Source organism: Pelobates fuscus, chromosome 5 (assembly GCF_036172605.1).
Source record: "Pelobates fuscus isolate aPelFus1 chromosome 5, aPelFus1.pri, whole genome shotgun sequence".
Classification (NCBI taxonomy): Eukaryota; Metazoa; Chordata; class Amphibia; order Anura; family Pelobatidae; genus Pelobates; species Pelobates fuscus.
This window is the reverse complement of record NC_086321.1, coordinates 239,028,450-239,053,135: the sequence shown is the minus strand read 5'-3', so window position 1 is coordinate 239,053,135 and position 24,686 is coordinate 239,028,450. Positions and strand designations below refer to the sequence as shown.

At 40.8% G+C, this 24,686-nt stretch overlaps 1 protein-coding gene across 3 annotated transcripts in view; it reads left to right on the top strand.

The window, feature by feature from the left end:
• Positions 1 to 1,106: 1,106 nt before the first annotated feature.
• Positions 1,107 to 24,686, top strand: part of ZDHHC21 (zinc finger DHHC-type palmitoyltransferase 21) — a 35,810-nt gene continuing 12,230 nt past the window's right edge. Inside the window, exons 1-6 of one of the 3 annotated variants that reach the window (XM_063457227.1) lie at positions 1,107 to 1,209; positions 11,294 to 11,502; positions 13,175 to 13,273; positions 18,299 to 18,410; positions 20,368 to 20,506; positions 22,144 to 22,260. In XM_063457227.1, the coding sequence (XP_063313297.1) occupies positions 11,349 to 11,502; positions 13,175 to 13,273; positions 18,299 to 18,410; positions 20,368 to 20,506; positions 22,144 to 22,260 (621 nt within the window). In that variant the 5' untranslated portion in view covers positions 1,107 to 1,209; positions 11,294 to 11,348. Of the gene's footprint in view, positions 1,286 to 11,293; positions 11,503 to 13,174; positions 13,274 to 18,298; positions 18,411 to 20,367; positions 20,507 to 22,143; positions 22,261 to 24,686 lie in introns of all 3 variants that reach the window. The other 2 variants (XM_063457226.1, XM_063457225.1) reach the window with 2 other exon arrangements.

Sequence of the window (24,686 nt, the reverse complement as noted above, 5' to 3'; positions counted from 1 at the left end):
GTGTGTGTCAGTGTAGTGGATGCAGTGTGCGTGTCAGTGTAGTGGATTTAGTGTGTGTGTGTGTCAGTGTAATGGATGCAGTGTGTGTGTCAGTGTAGTGGATGCAGTGTGTGTGTGTGTGTCAGTGTAGTGGATGCAGTGTGTGTGTGTGTCAGTGTAATGGAGGCAGTGTGTGTGTCAGTGTCGTGGATGCAGTGTGTGTGTGTCAGTGTAATGGAGGCAGTGTGTGTGTCAGTGTAGTGGATGCAGTGTGTGTGTCAGTGTAGTGGATGCAGTGTGTGTCAGTGTAGTGGATGCAGTGTGTGTGTCAGTGTAGTGTATGCAGTGTGTGTGTGTCAGTGTAATGGATGCAGTGTGTGTGTGTCAGTGTAGTGGATGCAGTGTGTGTGTGTCAGTGTAATGGATGCAGTGTGTGTGTGTCAGTGTAATGGAGGCAGTGTGTGTGTCAGTGTAGTGGATGCAGTGTGTGTGTCAGTGTAGTGGATGCAGTGTGTGTCAGTGTAGTGGATGCAGTGTGTGTGTCAGTGTAGTGTATGCAGTGTGTGTGTGTCAGTGTAATGGATGCAGTGTGTGTGTGTCAGTGTAGTGGATGCAGTGTGTGTGTCAGTGTAGTGGATGCAGTGTGTGCATGTGTGTCAGTGTAATGGAGGCAGTGTGTGTGTCAGTGTAGTGGATGCAGTGTGTGTGTGTGTGTCAGTGTAGTGGATGCAGTGTGTGTGTCAGTGTAGTGGATGCAGTGTGTGTGTCAGTGTAGTGGATGCAGTGTGTGTGTTTAGTAGTGTATGCATGTAGCCGGGCCCGGTCGCAGCCGCGACCCCGGTGTGTACGCCACTGACAGAGCACAGCCGGACAATACACAGCTACCCATCCATCTCATTCTATTCATGGAATCATGAAATGAGTCGCCTTGAGCATTCTACTCCTCAGCCAACGCCATGTGCACACCACGGTGACTAAAGCGGTGTTCACGAAGGTGCAGTGCTGTGTACACTGGCGGTGTTCAGGAAGGAGCAGTGCTTTGTGATGCCTGCTCCTGGCATTGCTGTTACTGAGGCAAGCTGTGTGTATGTGTGCCGTTGCTAGTCAATGTGGGGCGGTGCATGCTGTGTGCAGCAGGAAGAGGAAGCAGAGGGTGGATCGTAACAAGGAACTGATGAGTGAGCCGGTGATTGTAGGCACATCAGAGAGACAAATAAACCCCCAGCCAGGGTGGGTAACTCGGGCACGGCCCTGCTGCGGGTTAATGTGTAGTCCATGCGGGTTATATGAGCGGTGTGTCAGTTCGGTGAGTTCATTTCCTCCTTGTTATCCCGTGCCCAGATAAATCAGTATGGTACCTGGACCACATGAGTGAAGGGCACACTTCGAACGTGCCCCTGGCAGGCCAGGTATCCCGGATAGCCTGAGATCGATGCCCTGCTATAGATTGATTACGTGGTTTTGGGGTACGGCCATCCTGTAGCTGCTGTAATGAGACATATGTCCTAAAACTTATAGAACTGACCGGTCTGGTTTGTCTAGGCTTAACCCTTTACATGATAGGTGTGTCTGGTATGCAGTGGCATCATTATTAGACCATTATGAGATCTAATGTGTGCTACAGTTCATAGAGATAAGCTTGTAATTTGTTTTTTTTTTAATAAGCATGGATTTGTAGTCACTTGAAAACCAAATAGCAAAATGTTTAGCCTACATTTTGCATTTCAGTTTTCAATTCACTGCATTTAGGTGATTACAGGGGCATTTGAATTTTTTTTTTTTTTTTTTTTTTATTTGGAATGCGGAAAGAAGTAAATATAATGTTTTAGGTCAAAGTAGTTAAGCTAGGGGAAAAAAACTAAATCTCCCTGTCAACTATCTTTTTTGGCCTAACATTTAAAACACACTTTGAATTCAAATAAAATTTCAAATTCACTCTTTAAAATATAACCCTGTGAATAGGTTGGACTTTTATTTGTACTATTTCAGGTTTTTAGAGTGGCACCAATTTAAATTGTTACTTATACTTAGTTGGATAAAATAAATCAGGTCCTAGTTCTGAATGGACTTTGAAAAGAAAAATACGCAGATGGCTTAGAACCAGCAAACCATTAAATAAAAGTGCAGTCCAGTTTCAAATATTTTATTAATCTGATGCAGGATTTAATCTATTCATTAGACCGAAGCAACTTTCTAGAAACTAAGGGGTTACATATAAAAAGCAGTTGGCCAGGGTCCCAAAAGTCGAACAATTGTCTTGTAAATTAATGAATGCTTCTGGTGATAAATCTTTAAAAAAGAAAAAAAAAAAGGTATATTGTGTATCAACTTTGTAAAAATATTGAGTACTGTGTTACTGATGCAGCAACCTCCTTAAAATGTGGCAATCCCTCTCTTCATTGAGAAATCTTGGCTGAAGGCTGTCCAAACTATAAGTTCAATTTATGTAACTTTTTAGTTTTTTTTCTTTTTTTTTCCTTTCTTTTTTCATTCTTTCTATCTTATTATAAAAGTATTTCTATGTTCCAAACAGTCATAATATGATCTGCAGAATACTATAACAATGTAGCCATAAGGTTAAAGCAGTTGGAATACATTGTATTCATAGTAGCAATAAGCCATGTAACAGCTAAATACATTAAAGATCAAACGAACAAACAAACACCAAATATCAGTGTTCGTTTGTTCGGTTTATTACAAGGAGGGAGCTACCGGCGTGCAGCTCCCTCCTTGTAATATGTAAAGACAGAAGCGGCAGGGAGCTGTGCTCCCCGCCACTTCATAAGCCCCCAGGTGCCAGTTTCTATTGAATGTACACTTCTTTATATATATATATATATATATATAAAAATGAGGATACACTCTTCATGCACAAACCATTTCAACCAACTAAAGTGCTTCAGGGGACTACAGTGTCCCTTTAACACCATTTGCCTACTTACTCTACACAGTGCTGCTGCTTATGGTGGCTAAACAACCCCTTAAATTTGTATATGTCTCACTTTGTCATTTCCCATTAGACATCACTTCTAACCACTGATGTGAAAAGGCATCTTATTGAATGTTGCTCAATAGAAACCCATTATATCTCTCAGCATATACACTTTACTGCAAACTTGTACTTCTTTTTTTTGAGTCTATCATCCAGTTTTGTTTTTTTTTTCTGGTGGAAACAATGTCTTGTTTTTTGTTTTTCCCAAACAATTTAATTTGAGATGCAATTACATTTTCTGTATAAAATGCAGGAAGAAAAAAAACACCAAAACTTAAACATGATTATGCGTATTTACATACCTATATACATACTTATATCTGTGTGTTTAAATGTTTTCCCAACTGAGTCTAAATTGCAGCCAATATCAAATTGTGAAGATATTTAGCATGTGCAAATACTTTTACAGAACAAATATTTACGTCTATTTGAACAAAAATACTGTTATCCTTTTTTTTTTTCTTTTATTAGAGCGTTCCTTTTTTTTTTTTTTTTTAGGTTTGAATGTGTCAGTAACAATATTTTATGTTCAGAAGGGGAAAACTTTGTAATTTAGCCTCACTTTCCTGTAGTTCTACATTGAATATATGCATTTTGCTATTGAATTTGCCAGCAAGTTTCTAGATTAAATCTGTAGTGTAATTATTTTTATATATTTTTTAAATAAGGCTCAATTTGGGATGGTGGGGGTAGTATGTTAATATAATGGTATGATGTAAAAATGTCGTGGTGACAGAACCCCTTTAAGATGTGCGCATCATTCCCTTACATTCCTACTTGCAGTTTATGCTGAGTTTTATGCAAACTGACTGCTTTTCCAGTTTTGTTAGGTCAGAGGGAAGATGTAGCAAATATGTTAGACTGACATGTAAATGATCTAGTTTGAATTGTTTTGCTTCAAGAACTGTTTGTTAGTTGTCAATATATCATTTGCATGTGAAAATAGCTGTTCCTTATCCATCTTCATGATTCTTATAGCATTTTATATAAGTGCCATGTTTTGGATGTTCTGGCTTCAGTTGGAATACTATTTACACTATCATCAGAATTGATCTCAGCCAATCCAATGCTTTTACTTAGGAAAGAATTCGATTACCTGAAATAGTCAATTCTAATGATCTCAGCCAAGGGGACGGGGCAGAGCCAAGCACCCTATTGGCCAGTCAGCATCTCCTCACAGAGATGCATTGAATAAAGTTCAGTGATCCTAGACAGAGCGTGGAGACGCTGAACGTCAGCACTGTACATTGTTCAGCCCTACCCAGGAATCGCTTCTAGTGGCCGTCTGAGTGACTGCCACTGGAAGTGTTCCTAAGGAGCAATGACTGCCTTTTCTCTTTCTCACTAACTTCAAATTTGGCTATGTGTGTGTAAACAGGTAATCAATAAGAATGTCTATTTTGACTTGTTTAGCTTTTACTGGCCTTGTAACCTGTTTTCCCTCAAGTTAATTGATGAATTAAGCCTCCTAAAAGGAAAACCATTTAAAATGCTTACACCGATAAAACACTTAATACCTTAAGGACAGAGGCAGTTGTACAAGTTTTGACCAAAACAAAACCTAGAATGTGAGCTATGTTTGTTCAACCATAATGTATTTCTTTCATATTAAGTATGCCCACGCTTATTATATATAACTTTTTTTTAGGAGAAACAGGGCTTTCATTTTATATAAACATAATTTAATAATAAAATTTTAAGACATTTTGTTTTGCATGGCATTTTTTTTATATAAATTCTTTATTTTTGAGTTTTAATTTTTTTTTAACTTTGTGGGGTACAGAAAGGAAAAAGGGATGCATCATGTTACAAGCATATTGGTTACATTTTTAGATAATAACAATTCACAGTTTACATTCGGTGTTTCGGTTGTCTAACATGTAACTTTTCGTTGCTCGGGGCCCGGAAGAGTTTGGTGGGTAAGATGGGTGGGGGTAGTACCTCCGGTCAGCATAACCACCATTTTCCCTGAGTTTAGTTACTGTGTCGTGGGCGTTAGATTCTGATAATGTTTTAGTGGGCTCAATCGTGTTCAGCACCTTGTTTGTGGAATTTGTGAGGTGTCTTACCCTGTCCTTTGCGTTGTGTTATCTCTGTCCTCTGGGGGTGAGGTGGTGCCTCCGGGGTCGGGGGTGTGGACTTATTTCTTTTTTATAAATTCTTTATTTTTGACTTTTCAAAAGAAGAGTTTACATCTCCCTTTCCTTTTTTTTTTTCTTTCTAGTAACGTTATGGGGTACAAAAAGGAAAAAGGGGTTCAACAAGTTACGTGTATTTTGGTTACATTTGTAGTCATTGGCATTTCACAATTTACAGTCAGTTTTAGTAGTCTTGTTTGTTACTTTCGTCACCTGGGGTGTGGTAGGGTCGGGTGGGTAAGATGGGTAGGGGTGTCCCGTGTGTTCGGCATAACCACCTTTTACCTTGTGTTTAGGCGATAGGCCGGAGGCTGATGGTTTTGGTGTTACGTTGTTGGGCTCAGTCCCGGCTATCGCCTAGTTTGTGGGCTTAGTGAGGTGTCTCTGTCATACCTCTTTCGATGCGTTATGCTATCTCTCTCTCGTAGGGGGTGTGGTGGTGCCTCCGGGATTGGGTCTTAGAACTTGTAGATTGTCTTTGTGTCTTATTGTCTGTTTATTGTGTGCTCGTGGAGTTCACCTGAGTTGAGTCAGGTGGTTGGTTGTATTCGTAGTGTTTGCTAGTTTATGTAGTTGTTATCTGTTGATTGTGGTGTGTTACATAGAAACATAGAAACATAGAATGTGACGGCAGATAAGAACCATTCGGCCCATCTAGTCTGCCCAGTTTTCTAAATACTTTCATTAGTCCCTGACCTTATCTTATAGTTAGGATAGCCTTATGCCTATCCCACGCATGCTTAAACTCCTTTACTGTGTTAACCTCTACCACTTCAGCTGGAAGGCTATTCCATGCATCCACTACCCTCTCAGTAAAGTAATACTTCCTGATATTATTTTTAAACCTTTGTCCCTCTAATTTAAGACTATGTCCTCTTGTTGTGGTAGTTTTTCTTCTTTTAAATATAGTCTCCTCCTTTACTGTGTTGATTCCCTTTATGTATTTAAATGTTTCTATCATATCCCCCCTGTCTCGTCTTTCCTCCAAGCTATACATGTTAAGATCCTTTAACCTTCCCTGGTAAGTTTTATCCTGCAATCCATGAACCAGTTTAGTAGCCCTTCTTTGAACTCTCTCTAAGGTATCAATATCCTTCTGAAGATACAGATTGTTGACTTGCCATTGTTAGGGCAATGGGTGCTTTGGTTTCTGAGTATTTTTTTCAAGGTTTTGTGGAATCAAGTTTTTGTGCTTTCCATTGCTTCATGTAATTGTCTCCTGTCCAATTACAAATGAATGGCACCCATTGCTGGATAATCTGTCTTGGAGCCTTTATAGTTTGAGCAGCCTTTACCTGCTCTCCACTTGTGAGTGTATTGATTGTTTCAAGTTTAGTATATTAATGTCCAACAGTTTTACACTATATTTTCTCTCTCTGTTTTTGTATGTACATTTTATTATGGAAATCCATGATAACTACTGTGAGTCTTTTTGTGTGTGTTATTTTGAGGTTAAGCACATATGATCACTGTATAGTGTTAATAACCCTGCAAAGCAACTGCAGCACCCATAGATAACACAATCCGCATACAGCAATATAATATATATAAAAAAAAAAAATAGGACCAGCATGCCAAGGGACTTTAATGACATGTTTTGGCACAGTGCTGCTAAAATGTTGCTTACCCCTGGCCTGCACATACCTATTGCTACTCTACTAATCAGCTGGTGGGTATGTTAGGTGGAAGAGCATGTGTAATATCCTACATGTTCTATTTTATATTAGCAGCAACCTTTTTAAAATGTTTGCATGTAGCTGATAGACCTAATTGTTTTTTTTACTTATCTAAATCAGTGAATTCATCCCCCTTTAATTAATAAAAGAAAAAGTGTTTCCAAGTAGCCAGAGAACCCTTTGCACCCACCAAAGAATTAAATGTAAGAATTATGTTATTCCTGTACTGCTTTTTATTGAATTCACAGGATTGTATTTAGATCTCAGATTGCATTCATGTGTTCCATGTGTTCATGTGTACAAAATGCAAAGGATAGCAAGTGTAAACCTAGTGCAACTCTTTTTTTTTTTTTTTTTTTCTTTGATGTAATTTTCTGTGGCATATTGTTATACTTTACTCTGCTAGCTGTTTTTTCCACCTGGTGTTATTTGCTGTCATAGTGACTTTTTATACCTATTGTCTCTGTGTCTCCATACTATACAATATATTTGGAGTGCCCCTTTGTTACTGTGCACCTGTTGCTTTTTGCTAAGTGAAATTGGTCTGAAAGGTAGCACACAAGACACCCCATGTGGTTTGCTTCGCTACAGTATTTTATATGTTACTTTTGTCATTGCACTCTCTCCTGTAAGACTACAAAAATATTATTTTACAACTCTTTAGACACATTGGTCATGTATCTTTTATTGTCTGATACAAAATATTACATTAAAAAAAAACCTCATTTGCAATAATTCTTCCCTGGACCATGTTGTGAATTGATGTTTAATAAATGTAACGTGATTTCCTCATTTGGCCATGAGAACTGTTTGTTCATGAAGGATATAAGCAAATTGGCTGTCATTAGACTACTAAACTCAACAATAAGCATTCTGACAAAGGATATTTGAGGCACGATTAGGTCATCTGTAGCTAGACATTTCAACAGATGTCTTGTCTAAAATCAGTTCTATTCCGAATTTGTGTTTTTATTATAAAGTCTGGAATAACTGTTATGTTTGAAGCATTTTCCATTGTCAGATTATGTTTAAATGTATATATGCCACACACCCCCCCGACACACCTAGACCACAAACAACCACACAAACACCCACCACACCCCCCACGGAGCACAACGAGACCATTACACACCTGACAGACTGAACGGTAAACGGAACCGACGAAACACCCTCGACCACAGAGAAACAAACACCCACAGCCAACTCGCACACACGCACCAGTCCACACGAACAACCCCCACTCGACCACCCTCTCCTCTACACCCCCTCCCCACTCCTCCCCCTCCTCAAGACCCCGTGGCCGGGCACCCTCCCTCCCCCCCGCTCTTGAAGGCCACACCCCACCTGGAACACCACACCAAACAAACACAGAGACAACAACTCCAGTCGAGACCCGGGACCTCCGGGGACACTTCCCAACTACGGGGAGAAGAGGGGCAAGGTTATGAGACCCCAACAATTGAAAAGACGCCCCACTGAAGGACAGACCCCAACAAGATGGCATACTGCCCAGACCCGATAAGAATCACCACGCAAAAGTGCCGGGGACTGAACCTGCCTGAACGTCAAACCCACCTCCTTAGGGAGCTTCAGAGAGAGAGAATAGCCATAGCCCTGTTACAAGAAACGCACTTCCGGGAGGGCTCGGCCCAGACTCTTAGAAACAAACACTACCCCATCAGCTACTCCAGCAATCACCCCACAGCTAAGAAGGCAAGCGGTCGCAGATACACAATAGCCACAATCTACGCCCCTAATAACAACCTATCCCAGTTCCTTAAATGCACACTGCAGAAACTAGCAGACTTCACGGAAGGAACACTGATAACGGGGGGAGATTTCAATGTCCCGCTGGACCCGAAAATGGACTCCTCCATGGGACACAGCTGTATCCCACAAAGAGAAATAAAGAACATCCACCAAACTCTATGACCCTATGACTAATTGACTGTTGGAGTACAATGCATCCATTGGACAAAGAATATACCCACTATTTGACAATACACAAGAGATACTCTAGAAAAGACTTTCTGTTAGTACAACAAGAGACTCTGGCAAGACCTCAGAAAGGCGCCATTCACACAGCGACATGGTCGGACTTAATAGAAGTCTACTCCCCCTTCATAAGACCAACGTAGAGGACCTGGAGACTCAACGACACCCTACTGACAGAGGTGTCACTGAGGGACCAAATCACCCAAACACTAACAAATTACTTCACTGAAAATGAGACGGATGATGTCTCGGACATGACAGTGTGGGAAGCACACAAAGCGTAATACGTGGCAAACTCATACATCTAGCGTCGCAACGTAAAAAGGAGGCTGGCAGACTCATGTCCGAGCTCATTCACCGGATCAACACGCTAGAAACACAACATAAACGAAGCCAAGTGGAAGACACGTACAAAGAACTCCTAGAGGCAAGAAGGCAGCTACACGCCCTACTGCTTCAGAGACACCTGAGACAATTACGCAGATCCAAAGGATTCTTCTATCTCCACGCAAACAAGGGAGGGAAATTACTCACTCATATGCTAAGAGGACAACAACAACAACCCGCACAAGTACACAAACTAAAACTGCAAGGAGGCACGACTACCCAACACCCGGAGAGAATCGCAAAGGAATTTCTCAATTATTACTCATCCTTATACGAGACACACAAACAAGGCGATGAGGAACATGAGCGCACCAAACGGGACCGCATAGAACACTTCATACGAGAACACCTCCCCACAACAGTGACAGCAGCAGACGCAGAAACGCTCGACCTACCGATCACCGAAGATGAATTACGAGCAGCCATTAAAACAACAAAAACAGGCCATGCCCCAGGACCAGACGGATTGACCCTAGACTATTACAAACGGCTCCAGGATATTCTGATCCCCAGGCGCGCTAAAGCCTTGAACGCAATTACTGACGGAAATGAGTTCCACACTGAATCATTATCCGCTACAATAACTGTAATCCCAAAGCCAGGATAAGACCCGGAGACCTGTAGCAGCTACAGACCCATCTCCCTATTAAATGTCGACACGAAACTCTTCACCAAGATCCTAGCTACTAGAATTGGCACGCTGATGCCACCACTGGTACACCCTGACCAAACAGGATTCATACCGGAAAGAGAAGCCCGAGACAGCACCCTAAGGGTCCTCGCCATACAACACCTAGCGAGACGAAGCAAATCGCCACTCCTCTTGTTCTCTATAGACGCTGAAAAGGCGTTTGACCGAGTGGATTCGACGTTCTTGAAAATGGTATTGCGCCTGCTGGGATTCACCGAAGCCATACTGAGCTGGATCGGAGCAATATATAACAAACCGACAGCAACAATACGAGTAAACGGAGCCCGGACAGAGTCCTTTCCGATCTGAAATGGCACTAGACAAGGGTGTCCCCTATCCCCACTACTGTTCGTGCTCACGCTAGAACCCCTGCTAGAAGCGATAAGACGAAACAACAACATCACGGGATTTACATGGAAAACCACCACACACAAGGTTGCCGCATACGCGGACGATATGTTATTCTTCATCACACAACCAAGAATAACTCTGCCCTGCCTAATGAAAGAACTCGACCGCCTGTTGGGCCTCAAACTCAACCTAAGGAAATGCTAACTCCTCAATATAAACGACCCGATGAGAGAACACAGGGCTATAGCCTCGACCTTCCCATTCCAGTGGTGTCAATCCCAAATAGAAATTTTGCCTTGGGATTTGCAGCCCTTTAGCTAAAGTGGCCAGGTGAGGGAACATTGGAGCCGGCCAGTTGCCCTAGGCAGCATGGAAGCGTCCGGATGGGGGAGCATGGTATTTTCAGTCTGAATGAAGTATGCATTATTCTGTTACTTTTTATTTTGTATAAATATATATGTTTATTTTTTTAACTTAAACTAGTTAAAACCCTTCACCAAGCCTTCTTGCAGAAAATATGATTTCACTAAAATTACTGCTTGTATTTTTTAAAATGAGTGATGTCTTCATTCTGTTACAGGAGTAGGGAAGATCATGGTATCATTCAGAGAGCAAATGTCACTTACCAAACTGGATACGCTACAGGCCTATACAAGAAAGTAATAGTAGGCTCAGAACAATGCTAAATAAAGAATTTGTATGGAGTAGGTCAATACTTGAATTGCAGAGAATGTAATGGAATTACAGCTGACAATTTTAGATGTTTTGGAGCTACAGTTCTCATGTAGGCTGAGCTTTATAGGAAACATAATTTGGGCTTGGTAAAGGAGCTTTTTTGAGCTGAAACAATGTATACAGTCCAATAAATCTGCCATTGCACCTTATAACTGGTTAGATAGCATTTTTAGACACTGCCTCAAAGTCCTGTGGCGAATCTATTGGTTATATATAGGTTTTACACTATGGTTACTTTTTGTCATAATGCTGTTATGGTATCATATCCATTTGTCTGTGGGTTGTTGTTTTTTTTCTTTTCCGGAGTAAAATGTAACTTAGGTGACCTTTGCATTTTGTTTTCCTACAGATTGGTGCCTACACAACCTGTTGTCACTGGTAGACGTGACAACAGTCTATGAATAATGGGCCTGCCTATACATTTTGTTGTTGACCCTCAGGGATGGTTCTGCGTGGGAGTCATTTTCTTCATCTGGCTGTACAACACTCTGTTTATTCCAAAGCTCATTCTCTTCCCCCGCTTTGAGGAAGGAGACCTTTCCCCAGCTGCTATATGGGGTAAGTGTTTTGTAACTTATGGTTTACCCTCCTACCACATCCATCTGGAATTGTTCATCCTACATACACACTACAAACTATTTTGTGTGATAATTCTCTAGCAACATTCCATCACAGCTCAGTATGTATGTCACGCTTACTCATATCTGGAAATGCAAATTATAATTTTTTTCCATTTAAACATTTAATGTGTATTTTGTCCGAGATCCAAACAAAAGAGTAGCAGAGATCTCCACTATTTGATAATTAATAAAAAATGTTGAACATTATGTTGGCTGGCTGTTTAAAAACAAAATATACAGTGCAATACTTTTGAGTATAATATATTGTATTATAGACTAAAATGTAGTCCTAGCAAATGGAAATGCTGTCATGAGGAGTATGTTATGAACTCCTCACAAATCCAAAACACAAGCCTGAGAAACCAGAAATACTAAGAATATCAAGAATTTGCTAATCATGTACCAGAACAGAAACTACAACAGGGCAATAAAAAAGGTGTAAATCTGCTTATGTGCAAACTGATAGTCTGAGAGTCCATGTGTCCCAAGTGATGGGGGGCACTTTAATTTTATAAAAGGACAGGACCTGCAAGTGGGCAGTGTCCATCAATCTGCCAGGGAGAGGGGGAGACAGCATACATGTTAACCAGTGGTGTATTTTGGATGTGTGCTGCCCTAGGCACGACTAAATTCGGGCACCCCAAAAAAACTAAATTTGCCCCCCCAATTCGTGTCAAGGCCATTTTTTGACTTACAGACACATGCCCTCATTGATACATGCACTGATATACACTCACTGACAGATACAGTCATTGGCACACACATACAGTCATTGGCACACACTGTTTAACCAACACACACTTTCACTGACAGGCACACACTGACACACCCACTCACTGACAGGCACACACTCTCAGATAAACATAAAATTAAATACACACACTCACAGGCACACCCATTCTCACTCACAGACACACACTGACAGCTACACTCACTCACTCAGAGTAAGATGGACAGCCCCAAAACATGAGACAAACAAGGCATTTGTCTGGGAGCTTGGGGTGGCTTTTTTGGCGCCCCCCTCCCCCACCCCCCCACCCTAAAATTGCCGCTCTAGGCAAATGCCTTGTTTGCCTTGTGGTAAATACATCCCTGATGTTAACGCCACAATGTAAGCTATGGTATTTTCAGTCTGAATGAAGTATGCATTATTCTGTTACTTTTTATTTTCCAGACGAGGTGGAATAAACATCCAGGTGTGATGGCATCCAAAAATCTCTCATTAGAGATATTAAATAATTTACTATTTAAATAGCATTAACTGACATTTCATTTGAAATGTATTTGTTTAAATATCTTATAAATTCTAGGCTTCTTTTTGGTGCACTTAGGATTAGTGTGTTCTTTTTTAAATGAAGTGTTTGTATTCCTATGAGAATTAGTGTGCATATACCTTTTGCTTTTAATATGATGCTACAATAATGGTAAGAGGGTTTTAATATATTTGATAGATGCAAGGGTCCATCAGATAGTGGTGCTATTACCCAAAAACTATAAAAGTGATGACATCATTGATTTTAGTGAATCCATGTGCTTCATGTAGAACGAGTCTGTGTTTTACATTATTAGATTATTTATGTTTTTATTATTTTTACTTCCCCCCCCCCTAGCTTACTATGCAGCTTCCTTGTTTTGTGTTGTTTCACTTGTGAGAGCCTCAACTGCAGACCCTGGCAAACTGCGAGAAAGTCCAAGGATACCTCTGACAGGTAGTGATTGTACATTATTTTAAGTATTGCTTTCTTGAGAAGCAGTCTCCAAAATGCTGTGAATATATTTATTTGACTTGCAAAACAGGCAGGAATTGTCCCTCAGGTTTTGAGGGGGGGGGGGGGGGGAGAAACATTAAAACTTGCACAAAAAAAGGAAATAAGACGAATTCAAATAAGAAAACAAATCAGCATATCTGAAAATGTTTTTCTCCCCTTACTGTCCCTGCGCTACATAAACCAGAGAAATTGTTACCTTTACAAACAGTATGTTTACAAATATACTTCTTAACATATACTATTCCTTCTGTACGTATATTGGTGGACAAGTACATTGTTTCAATACTTAGACATGCGTGCTCTTTGATTAATTCCTGCAGTGCTGTTGGAGTGTTTAACAGTTGGTATTATGTAGTTCAAGGCAGTTTCCTGTATTTTTTTTCCTTATTTTAAAGCTGTCCTGACCATTGTTGTAACCAGTTTTATTTTTCTTCTTGAATGATCTGCTATTCAGAAAAGCACATGGTTATTCCAGGGACCGTAAAACCTTGTACAGTAGATTCTTTGTTTCGCTAATCGGGTACCAGAACAGAAACCACAAAAGAGCAATAAAAAGGTGTAAATCTGTTTATGTGCAAAATTAAAGAGTTTCACTTTATTTCCCCTGGTGCTCCCATCTTGCATTGGCTGCCCCTACTCTGCTTGCTATATTAATAATCCCAGAATTGGGAAGCTAGTGCGCATACACAGCAATTGCCGCGCTGCACCAATTAGCATCTCCTCATAGAGATGCATTTACTCAGTGGATCTCTATGGGAAACGTTTGCGGTCATCATGCAGAGCATCAGTCCTGCAGTCTTGGCAGGACCTCAAACAGGAAGTCCCTCTAGTGGCTGCCTGAAGGACAGATACTAGAGGTGGCATTAGGCAGCAATGTAAACACTTCATTTTTTCTGAAAATGCAGTGATTACACTGATGAACCAAACGTAACAGTCTCTTTGCCGTAGAACCAAAATGTTGTAGTGTCCCTTTAAGACTGATCCCATCCACAAGAACAGATCAAAACCAAAATACAGGTTGCAGGGCCGGCGCGTCTTATAGGCAACTTAGGCAGTATATAGGATAATAAAAACACACAAGTATTATAATGGTGCTGAATTATAAAACAACAATAATTACTAATAAGCAGCACTATATACAGGGAAAAAGCTCAATCACCTATACTAAGACGATACAGAAATAAAGTGTGCTGTGCTTTTAAGACCCAAAATGATTTTTAGACAGTGAAGACAATAAGTGCAATTTTGTACAAATAAAGTGATTAAGTGCATCAAATGTGCATCACACACACAAATATAAATGTACAAAATGTGCAAAAATCTTTTAGTGCAACAATTTTGTGCAAAAGAAAACCAATACTTGGCTTTCCCAATTATGGAATTTGCTTTAAAACGTCTGTCAGCAATCCAATATGTGTCTCAAAAAGAGAAGGGAAAATACACAATCATAGGATAATATGTTAAAATATAAATATTAAGAAAAATAAACCAAAACACTCACAAGGGTAGAGCAATCAAGTCTGCTCTAAACTATGATATATATATAGTATATAGGATATATATAGTATATAGGACGCAAGTTTCGAGTGACCTGGCAGGAGGGAAGCGCACAACGCTCCCTCCTGTCTGTCACTCTATGTAGCGTGGCCGGGCGCCGCGGACCGCTATACAGGAGCTTGTGTTTCCTGTACCCAGCCAGACTGAAAGGAAGTGCTCTCTCAGTGAGCACTTCCTGTCAGTCCGGCCTGGTGGTCGAAGTACAAGCTCCTGTACAGCGGTTCGCACCGCCCAGCCACGTTACACTGAGGTACGAGGCACAACAAGGAAGGGAGGGGAGATTGCACAAAGGGATCAATGGGAGAGACCACTAAGGGGGGGTGGTAGGGGAAAGACCACTAAGGGGGAGAGAGACCACGAAGAGGGAGGTGGGGGCGTAGAACAAGAGCCAAGAGGGATGAGAACTCTAAGAGTCAGGGGGAGGGAGAGCACTAAGGGACGGCGGGGGCAGGGGAGATCACTAAGGGATGGGAGAGCACTAAGGGATAATAGGGGATGGGAGAGCACTAAGGGGCAGGAAGGGAGGGGAGAGCACTAAGGGGCAGGAGGGAAGGGGACAACACTAAGACAATACACATATACACAATGCATCCTACACTCACACAGAATCACACCATGCATCCATTACACACACACACACTATGCATACCTCACAAACACACACACACAATGCAGCCCTTGCACACATCCACAGAAGCACACACTGCTTCTCTTAATGCATCTCTTACACACACTAAATGCACCCATTACAGACACACACACTGCATTACATTACATACACCGAAACACACCTTGCTTCCCTTACACATACAAACAAAGATTCACACACTGCATCCCATATATATACATATACATACACACACACACTACATCCCTTACACAAACTGGTATCCTTATACACTACATTCCATAAGAACACACACACATTACATCCTCTACAATAACACATAACACATACCCTACACACATACACTCCACTCCCTGTGAGAGAACTCATGGGTGGGTCTTGTAGGCATAAGGCTTGTGTTGCAGGCCTTGTAGGCATACACACAGTCAGGCCCTGGGGGCCCAGACTGCGATCTGTTTGAGCTCCTAAAAAATGGATCTGCTTCCTGTTACTTGATTTTTGTGAGCACTGCCTCCAGAGAGCCTGTTTTAACATCAGACCAGTGGAGCCAGACTGCAGCCTGAGTCCATCATCATCCTCTTGTTCTCATCTGGTGGTAAGTAGGCAATCCAGTATATTATTAGTGGCACTAATCTCTAATTTACCTCACATTAAAAGGGCAATATAGTCACCAGAACCACTACAGCTTAATATAGTGGTTCTGGTATCTATAGCCTGTCCCTGAGGCTTTTTAATGTAAGCACACTGTCTTTTCATATGGCAGATCATATGGGTGGGGCATTGTGATGTCACATGGTGGAAAGAGTATATGGGGGGAAGGGGGAGGGGCACATTTTTTTTGCCTAGGTAGGCAAAAATCCTTGCACCGACCCTGACAGGTTGGGTCCCTTCTGTATTAGAGATGGTTGAATCCCAGACAAGCCAGGGACTGGAAGATCTGAAACATTAACTGTTTCATTCTGAATTTCTTGAACAATTATTAAACCTTTTTGACCATGTCTGCATGCTCAATATTTAGAATTATTGCCATCTAATTTGCAGCCTGGTGAGTTTTTGTGTTTTGCATGTGCATAGTTATAATCAAGAAAATGCGTGAGAATGTATGAAATTCTTCTTGACTAACATGCAATACTTGTTTATTTTTCTGATACATCTCTTGATACATACTGTTTTGATAAGTAGTCTTACTAGCTAAAAATATTCAGTAAAGTGTGTATTGGTTTACTTCTTTTTCTGTGATTGTGGCTCCATAGCAACTGTAAAGCTTCATCAAACAATCTATTTATGGTGTATACAAAGCCAAGAGTATGCTATAAGAGTGACAGTAGCCTGTATATTTGTTCTTAGAACCCTGTTACGCCTGCCAAACTTTTCTTACCATTCAAACATTGTCCTGTGTAGCGGAGAGAAACATATTCATCCTCAACACACATATACATTATTAACCCCTTAGTGATTGACGACATACGCTTTATGTCTTAGTCACTCATACACAAACAGTGGATGGAGGGGCGTTTTTTTTATATTTAAAGGACCCCAAACTCCTCTCTTGTGAGACAATCAGACAGTAGCCCCCATGGCTCACCATGCTGAAAGCTTTCAGATACCATTCCGTGAGGGTTCCTGCCATAACATTACAAAGGCTGTTACAAACCATCACATCATTTTGATGCCTCAGCTCATGCTACAGGGCTGTAGACTGTCACTTTACACACCGAGATCAGTGTGTACAGGGCTATTTCTGGCTGCCTCACATGTAAAGCAGTCCAGCCGTAGAGCCGAGGCAATGTGATCTTTGTGACTGCCTCTCACTGCACTCACTGATCCTAAAGTAGCTCTGAAGGGGTAGAGGTAGTTTTTTGCCGCACTTGTGTCTAGGTTAGTTAGGCATGTAGAATTGTGGTGCAGGGTTTATAAAGGTTTAGGACAGAGGACATACAGGACAGTGGTCTTGTATGTTTAAACCTAGCTTGGAGGGTTAAACACGCCTATAATGGCGCTTTTTCTGCACTGACAGAGTAACAGGACGCTGCAGGTCATGGGGAAGCAATGAATACAATTGTTTCCTATTGGGAAACTTCAATGCACGTTTGGTGCTGGAAAAAGATGAGTAAAAAGCTTCTCCAATTGTTAATGTAAATTCAGTATGTTATGCTGCGCTTAATCTACATGTGACAAGTTAGTCCTTCTTTTTAGCATTTCTGAGAACTCTTGATTCCACAATTCTCCCAGACTGCCCTGCTGGTTATGTAAAAAAGTACAGACCTGCTTCATACTTTATCACACATTTGTTGCAGACACTCTTACACTGTTTTAAACACTGCTTTTTCAGCTAAAGGAGAAGTTATGGATCAGAAGAAGTCTGAAACATGTTGCCACTCTGAGCACATTTACATATCCAGCAGGGTGTCCTGGGAGAATTGTGAATATATGATTTCTCATAGTTGCAGTGCCATAAGAGAAAACATTAAATGTATTTTATAATGGAGAGTTTTTACTTGTGTGTTACCTAAGTGTATGTCTTGATGCCCCTCACATTGACTCTTGTCAGTTCGGTGTCACAGATAGTGTCAATAGCATCCCTGGGGCATGTATAATTTGATACTATATGTTCCAAACAACAAACTATCAAAAAAGTGTATTTGAGTAATACAGAATTGCTCTGAATGGCTCTCCTTATTTGGCTTGTTGTTTAAATAAAAAGTGTTCAGAGGAAGATGGAGCAGAGAAGTGAAATGTGAAAATAAAACCTCTTGTTAATATTATTGTTTTCCTGTTAGAGAAAGAACTATGGGAATTGTGCAATAAATGCAATATGATGAGACCCAAACGGTCCCACCACTGCAGTCGCTGTGGCCACTGTGTCAGAAGAATGGATCACCACTGTCCATGGTAAGACTAAATTTGAGTGCTTGACTCCTTTTTAACCAAACTTTCTGCAAATGGCTCTTAAGCATTTTTCTTCTGCCTTTATTTTGAAGCTACTTTCTTTGAAATTGTACATTAGCCACAATTTGTGCTGATTATTACAATAAACCAAGAATTTCAATACCATAAAACGTTCCCTCAGGAAACAAAATGTGTAACTGTGGCAAATGCAGTGATGTGGTTAACTAGGTGTGGTTGTAACGGAATAGTTAGTATGGAATGCGAAAGTAAGAGTGGCTAATTAGGTAATTGAGGGTTGTGTATGTGCTTAAATAAGTATGTGTGAGTCTTACAATGTGTGCATGCATGTGTGAATAATGGTAATTAAGTGTGTAAGAATGAAGCACTGTCTGCTTAGTGCTTAACCCCTTAAGGACCAAACTTCTGGAATAAAAGGGAATCCTGACATGTCACACATGTCATGTGTCCTTAAGGGGTTAAAGAGACACTATAGTCACCAGAACCACTACAGTGGTTCTGGTGTCGATAGCCTGACCCTGCAGGCTTTTCAATGTAAATGCTGCATTTTTAGAGAAAAGCCAGTGTTTTACATTGGTGCCTAGAAACACCTCTAGTGGCAGTCACTCAGACGGAATACTTTGCAGCATTGGCATTACTGCATGGAGACGCTGAACATTCCCAATTGATTCAATGCATCTATGAGGAGATGCTGATTGGTGCTGCGCAGTGCTTTGCTCCTCATGGGCAATACCCTCCCAATGCTTTCCTAGTGAATAAAATCACTTTTTAGGCATGATTGGAGCAGGCCCGTGACCTAAACAGCCACATCAGCAGCACTATAGTATCAGGAATGCATGTCTATATTCATGAGGCTATAGTGTTCCTTTAATAATGAGACTTTCAATTTTAGACCATAAATGAAAATAGAATTAACAAAATTCATAACTTATTTGAATAGTTACCTTTTGCTTAGTATTCAACTTCTATGGTTTATTCAGAAAGTATTCTTTATGTTGCAGCCTTATTTTACACTTGTTTAACCCCCCCTGCAGCTCTACTCAGTACCCCATAATGACACATAAATATTATTTTTTGTTTTGTTTACATTATTGCAAATATTTTAAACAAAAAAAGAAATATCTCATTGACTCAAGTATTCAGACCCTTTACTCATACTGTACTTATTTTAAGCACCGTATGTAGCGATTACAGCCTCAAGTATTTTTGGCTTTAATGCAACAAAGGTTTCTGGACCAGTTTTTTATTAAGGATATATATATGGTCAGAATTGAGGGAAAGATCAATGCAGAAAAACAGTCTCCCAGTTCCTGCTGCTGAGAAACACCCCCAAAGCATGATGCTGCTACCATCATGCTTCACTGTTGGGATAGTTTTGCACAGGTGATGAGAAGTGACTGGTTTCCGCCAGACATAACTTTTTCAATTGAGGCCAAATAGATCAATCTTTGTTTAATCAGACCAGAGAATCTTGTTTCTTACAGTCAGAGTTCTTAGGTGCTGTTAGGCAAACTCCAAGCGAGGTTTCACCTGTCTTGCAGTGAGGAGAGGCTTCTGTCAGGCCAGTCAATCACCTCTCCTACCAAGGCCCCAGATTGCTCAGTTTGGCCACACGGCCAGCCAGTGGCGTACACACAAGCCATGTGGCCCTGGTGCGAAAACTGATCCGAAACTGATTGGTTTGGAGCCTCTAGAAAGCCAGTGCTAGTTTCGTTCTCACCACCTGTACAGTAAATTTAACTCACTGGATATGCTCGCCCAGGCTCGTTTTCCTTGCAGAAACCACAACTGGAAATTTTGAGTGCTGGGTGAGGCTATTCAACATCTGTTCTGTTCTTATTAATACATATCTCCTGAAATGTATATTTTATGTGTTTTTTCTGGATCAAGGAGGTGGACATATTTTAGCTATGTTCTCATTTCTGTTTTCCCCTTTCCATAGGATAAACAATTGTGTAGGTGAAGATAACCATTGGCTGTTTCTACAGCTCTGCTTCTACACACAGGTCCTCAGCGGCTATACTTTGATTCTAGATTTCTGCCACTACTATTACTTTCTACCTCTGATAAGCATCAATTGGGTATGAAGTTATACTGTTCTTTCAAAAAACATGTTTTTGTTTTGTTTTTGTCTTCTTCTTATACATGAATTGTTGATGATATTTTCACAGTAAGCTATCTAAAAATGTTTTAACGGAGTATACAAGCATGCACCAGATGCTTACATTGCTCCATTTTATATTATAATTGGTATTTAAATACTGCCAACTTATTCCGCAGCTCTTTACAATATTAATTAATTACAAAATGATTCAGAGACAATAGGTATATGAGGACCTTGCTCAGATGAGCTTACAGTCTAGAGGATGTGGGTTATAAAATACAATAGGAAAGGCATCAAGGGGGACAGCAAACAAACTAGGTGGGAAAGTTGCAGAACTGGAGGCGAGAGTGTAGTGTGACGATTTTTGGAGAGAGTCAGAGACCGATTTGTGAAATAGAAGTTACTCTGGAAAGTATTTCTGGAAAAATGGGTATTGAGGGACTTCTTAAATGATTGAACTAGAAGAGAAAGGAGCTGCCCGTGAAAAGTCCTACAAACGCGAATTAGCAGTAAGGGAGAGTGCAGCAGACAGGAGAAGGTCACCGGTAGAGCGGAGAGACAGAGAAGGGTCATATCTACAAAATGGTGAAGATATATAACTGGCTAGAGTTGTTTTGAGCTTTGTAGGTAAGGGTTGGTATTTTGAATTGACACCTATAGGATACAGGAAGCCAGTGTAACGATCGACAGAGGGGCGACATGTGAAAGGAGTGACGAGAGAAGGATGAGCCTGGTGGCAGCATTCATTACAGATTGTAGCAAGGCAGTACGGCTTCTGGAGAGACAGGTTAGGAGAGCATTACATTAATCAACATTAAAACAAGCGCTTTGGCAGCATCTTGCATAAGAGAGGGGCAGACACAGGCAATGTTTTTGAGGTGGAATCTACAGGTTTTAGCAACAGACTGGACGTGAGACGCAAAGGTGAGTCCAGGATCAAAGAGAACACCAAGCTTGCAAAAATGGGCTGATGTGAATACCATCAACTTGCAGGGAGAGTGAAAGAGGAGGATCAAAATTATGAGGAGGAAAAATAAAAAGCTCTGTTTTAGAGCGATTGAGTTTTTAAAAGTGGGAGGGCATTCAGTCATGGATGGAAGATAAAAGAAAAGAGATATATCAGTGTGTCACTGGCGTACAGGGGGTAGTGGAATCTATGATATGTAAAATCTAAATACTGTGAAAATCCTCTGTGTGTATTCACACACCCTGTCTATTTTGATGTTTTGTTTTTTTTAAATGATTTTTTCTAGTCCTTGCTTTTCTTGCGCAAATAGAATAGTAAGCAGCTTATTGTCTGAAATATATGCATAAGAAGAGCAGCAGAGGGCACCCTTGTATAATAACTGGTAGTAAGTTCTCTTGCAAGGCAGCATGTTTCTTAAAGAGACACTAAACCGTAACTAAAAAAAAAAAAGGTTTATTCCTAAAAAAAAAAAAAATTGTTTCTTAATGGAATTATGTAAAAAATATTATTGCTTTCATGTTAATTCAACATACCGTATTTTAATAAAAAATGATACATATTTAAGGCAAATAATTTTTTTAAGTTTATCTTTAAAATAATTGCTTGAATATTTTTATATATATTTATTTTGTTCATTTTCATTACAGGACTTATTCATATTTCGACACGAGCTGGCCTTTCTTAGGATATCAACGTTTATGGGCATTCTCATGTTTGGTGGCATGTGCAGTCTTTTCTACACACAGGTTATTGGCATACTAACCGTACGTGACATTCCATTTAATTTCACCATTTTCATTCTGTCTGATATTAATAATCAATCATAGCAGTGTGTTTGCCAATATTGTTGTTAGTCATTGCCACGTACACCCTTTTCGAGCCCTGCACCCATAATGGCTGTGTGAGAACCACACAGTCATGACTGCCACCTGCAAAGCCTCCAAACAGGGTCAGATTTGCTTTTAAGATTTAATCCAACCAAAAACAGTGTTTTAATAAAACACTGTTTTTGAATGGAGTAACCCTTACTGGCATGCCACGACCCCCCCATCCCCACTAAAATAAAGAAATAAAGAAAATGTAATTACACACTTCCTCTGTGTTTTCTGGACAAGCAGCAACCCCCACATTTATTTTCAATCATACAAGTCCATACAAGTAGCCTCCAAACACGTGTTTATAGGCTACTAGTGGGGTTCAGTGTGTGATGTTGTGTTCCTGTATGTCAACATGTGTAAGAATTGTTTGTATTCTTTTACTTATTGTGCTGTGCTGAATATGTTAGCACTATATAAATTGTTGTAATAATTGCGTTTGTGTGTGTGTAAGGAGGATGTATGCAGTATTGCAATGGTGTGGAGGTTGCAAGTGGTTTTCCATGTGTGAGGTTGCTGCTTGTAGTGAGTGTTTGTTTGGATAACTGTGTGGGGGATATAAAGGCTGCAGTTTGTCTGTGCATGTGGATAGTGTTTGCAGTGTGTGCATGTGGGTATATGAGCTGTAGTAGGTGCATGGGGGGATAGTGGCTGCAGTGGATGCAGGAGTGATAGGGGCTATACTGGGTGCTGGAAGGTATAGGGGCTACAGTCGGTGCAGGGAGGGATAGGGGCTGTAGTGGACAAGGGAGGGATAGCTTCTGTGGTGGGTAAAAGGGGAGATAGGGCTTAGCTGGATGGAGGGGAGGGGCATGGAGGCTGAGGTGGCTGCTGGGGAGATGGGGCTGAGGTGGATGAATTGGGAATGGGGGCTGAGGAGGGTGAAGGGTGGGATAGGGGCTGAGGCGGATTAATTGGGAATGGGTGTTGAAGAGGGTGAATGGTGTGATATGGGCTAAGGTGGATTCTGAGGGAGATGGGGATTGAGGTGAGTAGAGGGGAGCCTGGGGCTGAGGTGGGTCCTGGTGGAGATGGGTGAAGGCGGGCTTAAGTGGGTGCTGAGGGAGATAGGGGCTGAGGTAGGTGCTAGGGAGACGGGGCTGAGGCGGGTGCTAATGGAGATAGGGGCTGAGGCAGCTGCTGATGGAGATGGGGGCTGAGGCAGCTGCTGATGGAGATGTATAAGTATTGATAGTTTTGTTCCCTATTCTATGTGTTCGACTGGCAAGTTTATAGGATGTATTAGCAAGGAGCACAGTTTCTGAGGATAATGCGACCTCCATCAAAAGAGCCATATCTATTCATTATTTTGCCAATTAGGTAACATATTCAGTAAAATAATGATTCCCTCATAGTTGAGTGGTGGAGCACATGGTCTGCACCACCTTGCTCCCTCATGGTTTCAGCAGTAAAAGTGCAGTTGCTTGGATTCCCAGTCAGTGCTCTGACTTTTACACAGAGTGCCAGATCAGAAGGAGCGATAAAGATGGTCTTCACCTAGACCACCAATGAATCATTATTAAAATCACTGGACAACCAGGGAATTATCAATCCCATTGTACCCCCAAGGATTCATTACTAACCCCACAAGACCACATCAGACTAATCATTAAATACCACTGGATCACCAGGTAATTTTTATTAAACCCAATTTAACAAACAAAAGTTTTCTATTTTTTTTAATTTTATTAAGGTAGTTACATTACAATAACCGCCAAGTACAGATATCACACACAACTTGACTTGTGTTTTAAATTTTAATTGCTGTATTGCCACTTTGAGATAAATAAGTTGGTTTAGCATTGCAGTTTGGGCACTCCGGTTTTAAAAGGTTCGCCATATCTGTCCTAGAGCATCTGCACGTTGATACACTGGAGCAAGTGTAGCTAAAAGGTAGAATTCCTGACAATTCTAGAACTACAGGTCCTTTGATGTTTCAACATTAGGCAATTTGTCTTATCATCAATCCTGCTCTTAAGCCAAAGTCTGTTCACTGATTTTTACCATTGGTTGTGGTTTCAGTTTAGTGTTCTGTCTCATTTGCATGTAAACCATGTTACTTTCCATTGTTCTGTGTACATAAAATAATGCGTGTCTGACGGAGACTGTACATTCTGTTCCAGATCTGCGCATGTTTTTACTGTGCTATAGTGTATGTTCAGCTTTCCTGCCGTGCTGTGGTTTATAGATCTCACGCCACCTCCTGGGTAGGTCTTGATTAATTAATGGACCATAAGTCTGGTCTTGCACTCATTTATATTAATCAGTTTGATTAATGAAGCAAAGACTGGTCTTCGACATGTTGTCACTCAGTG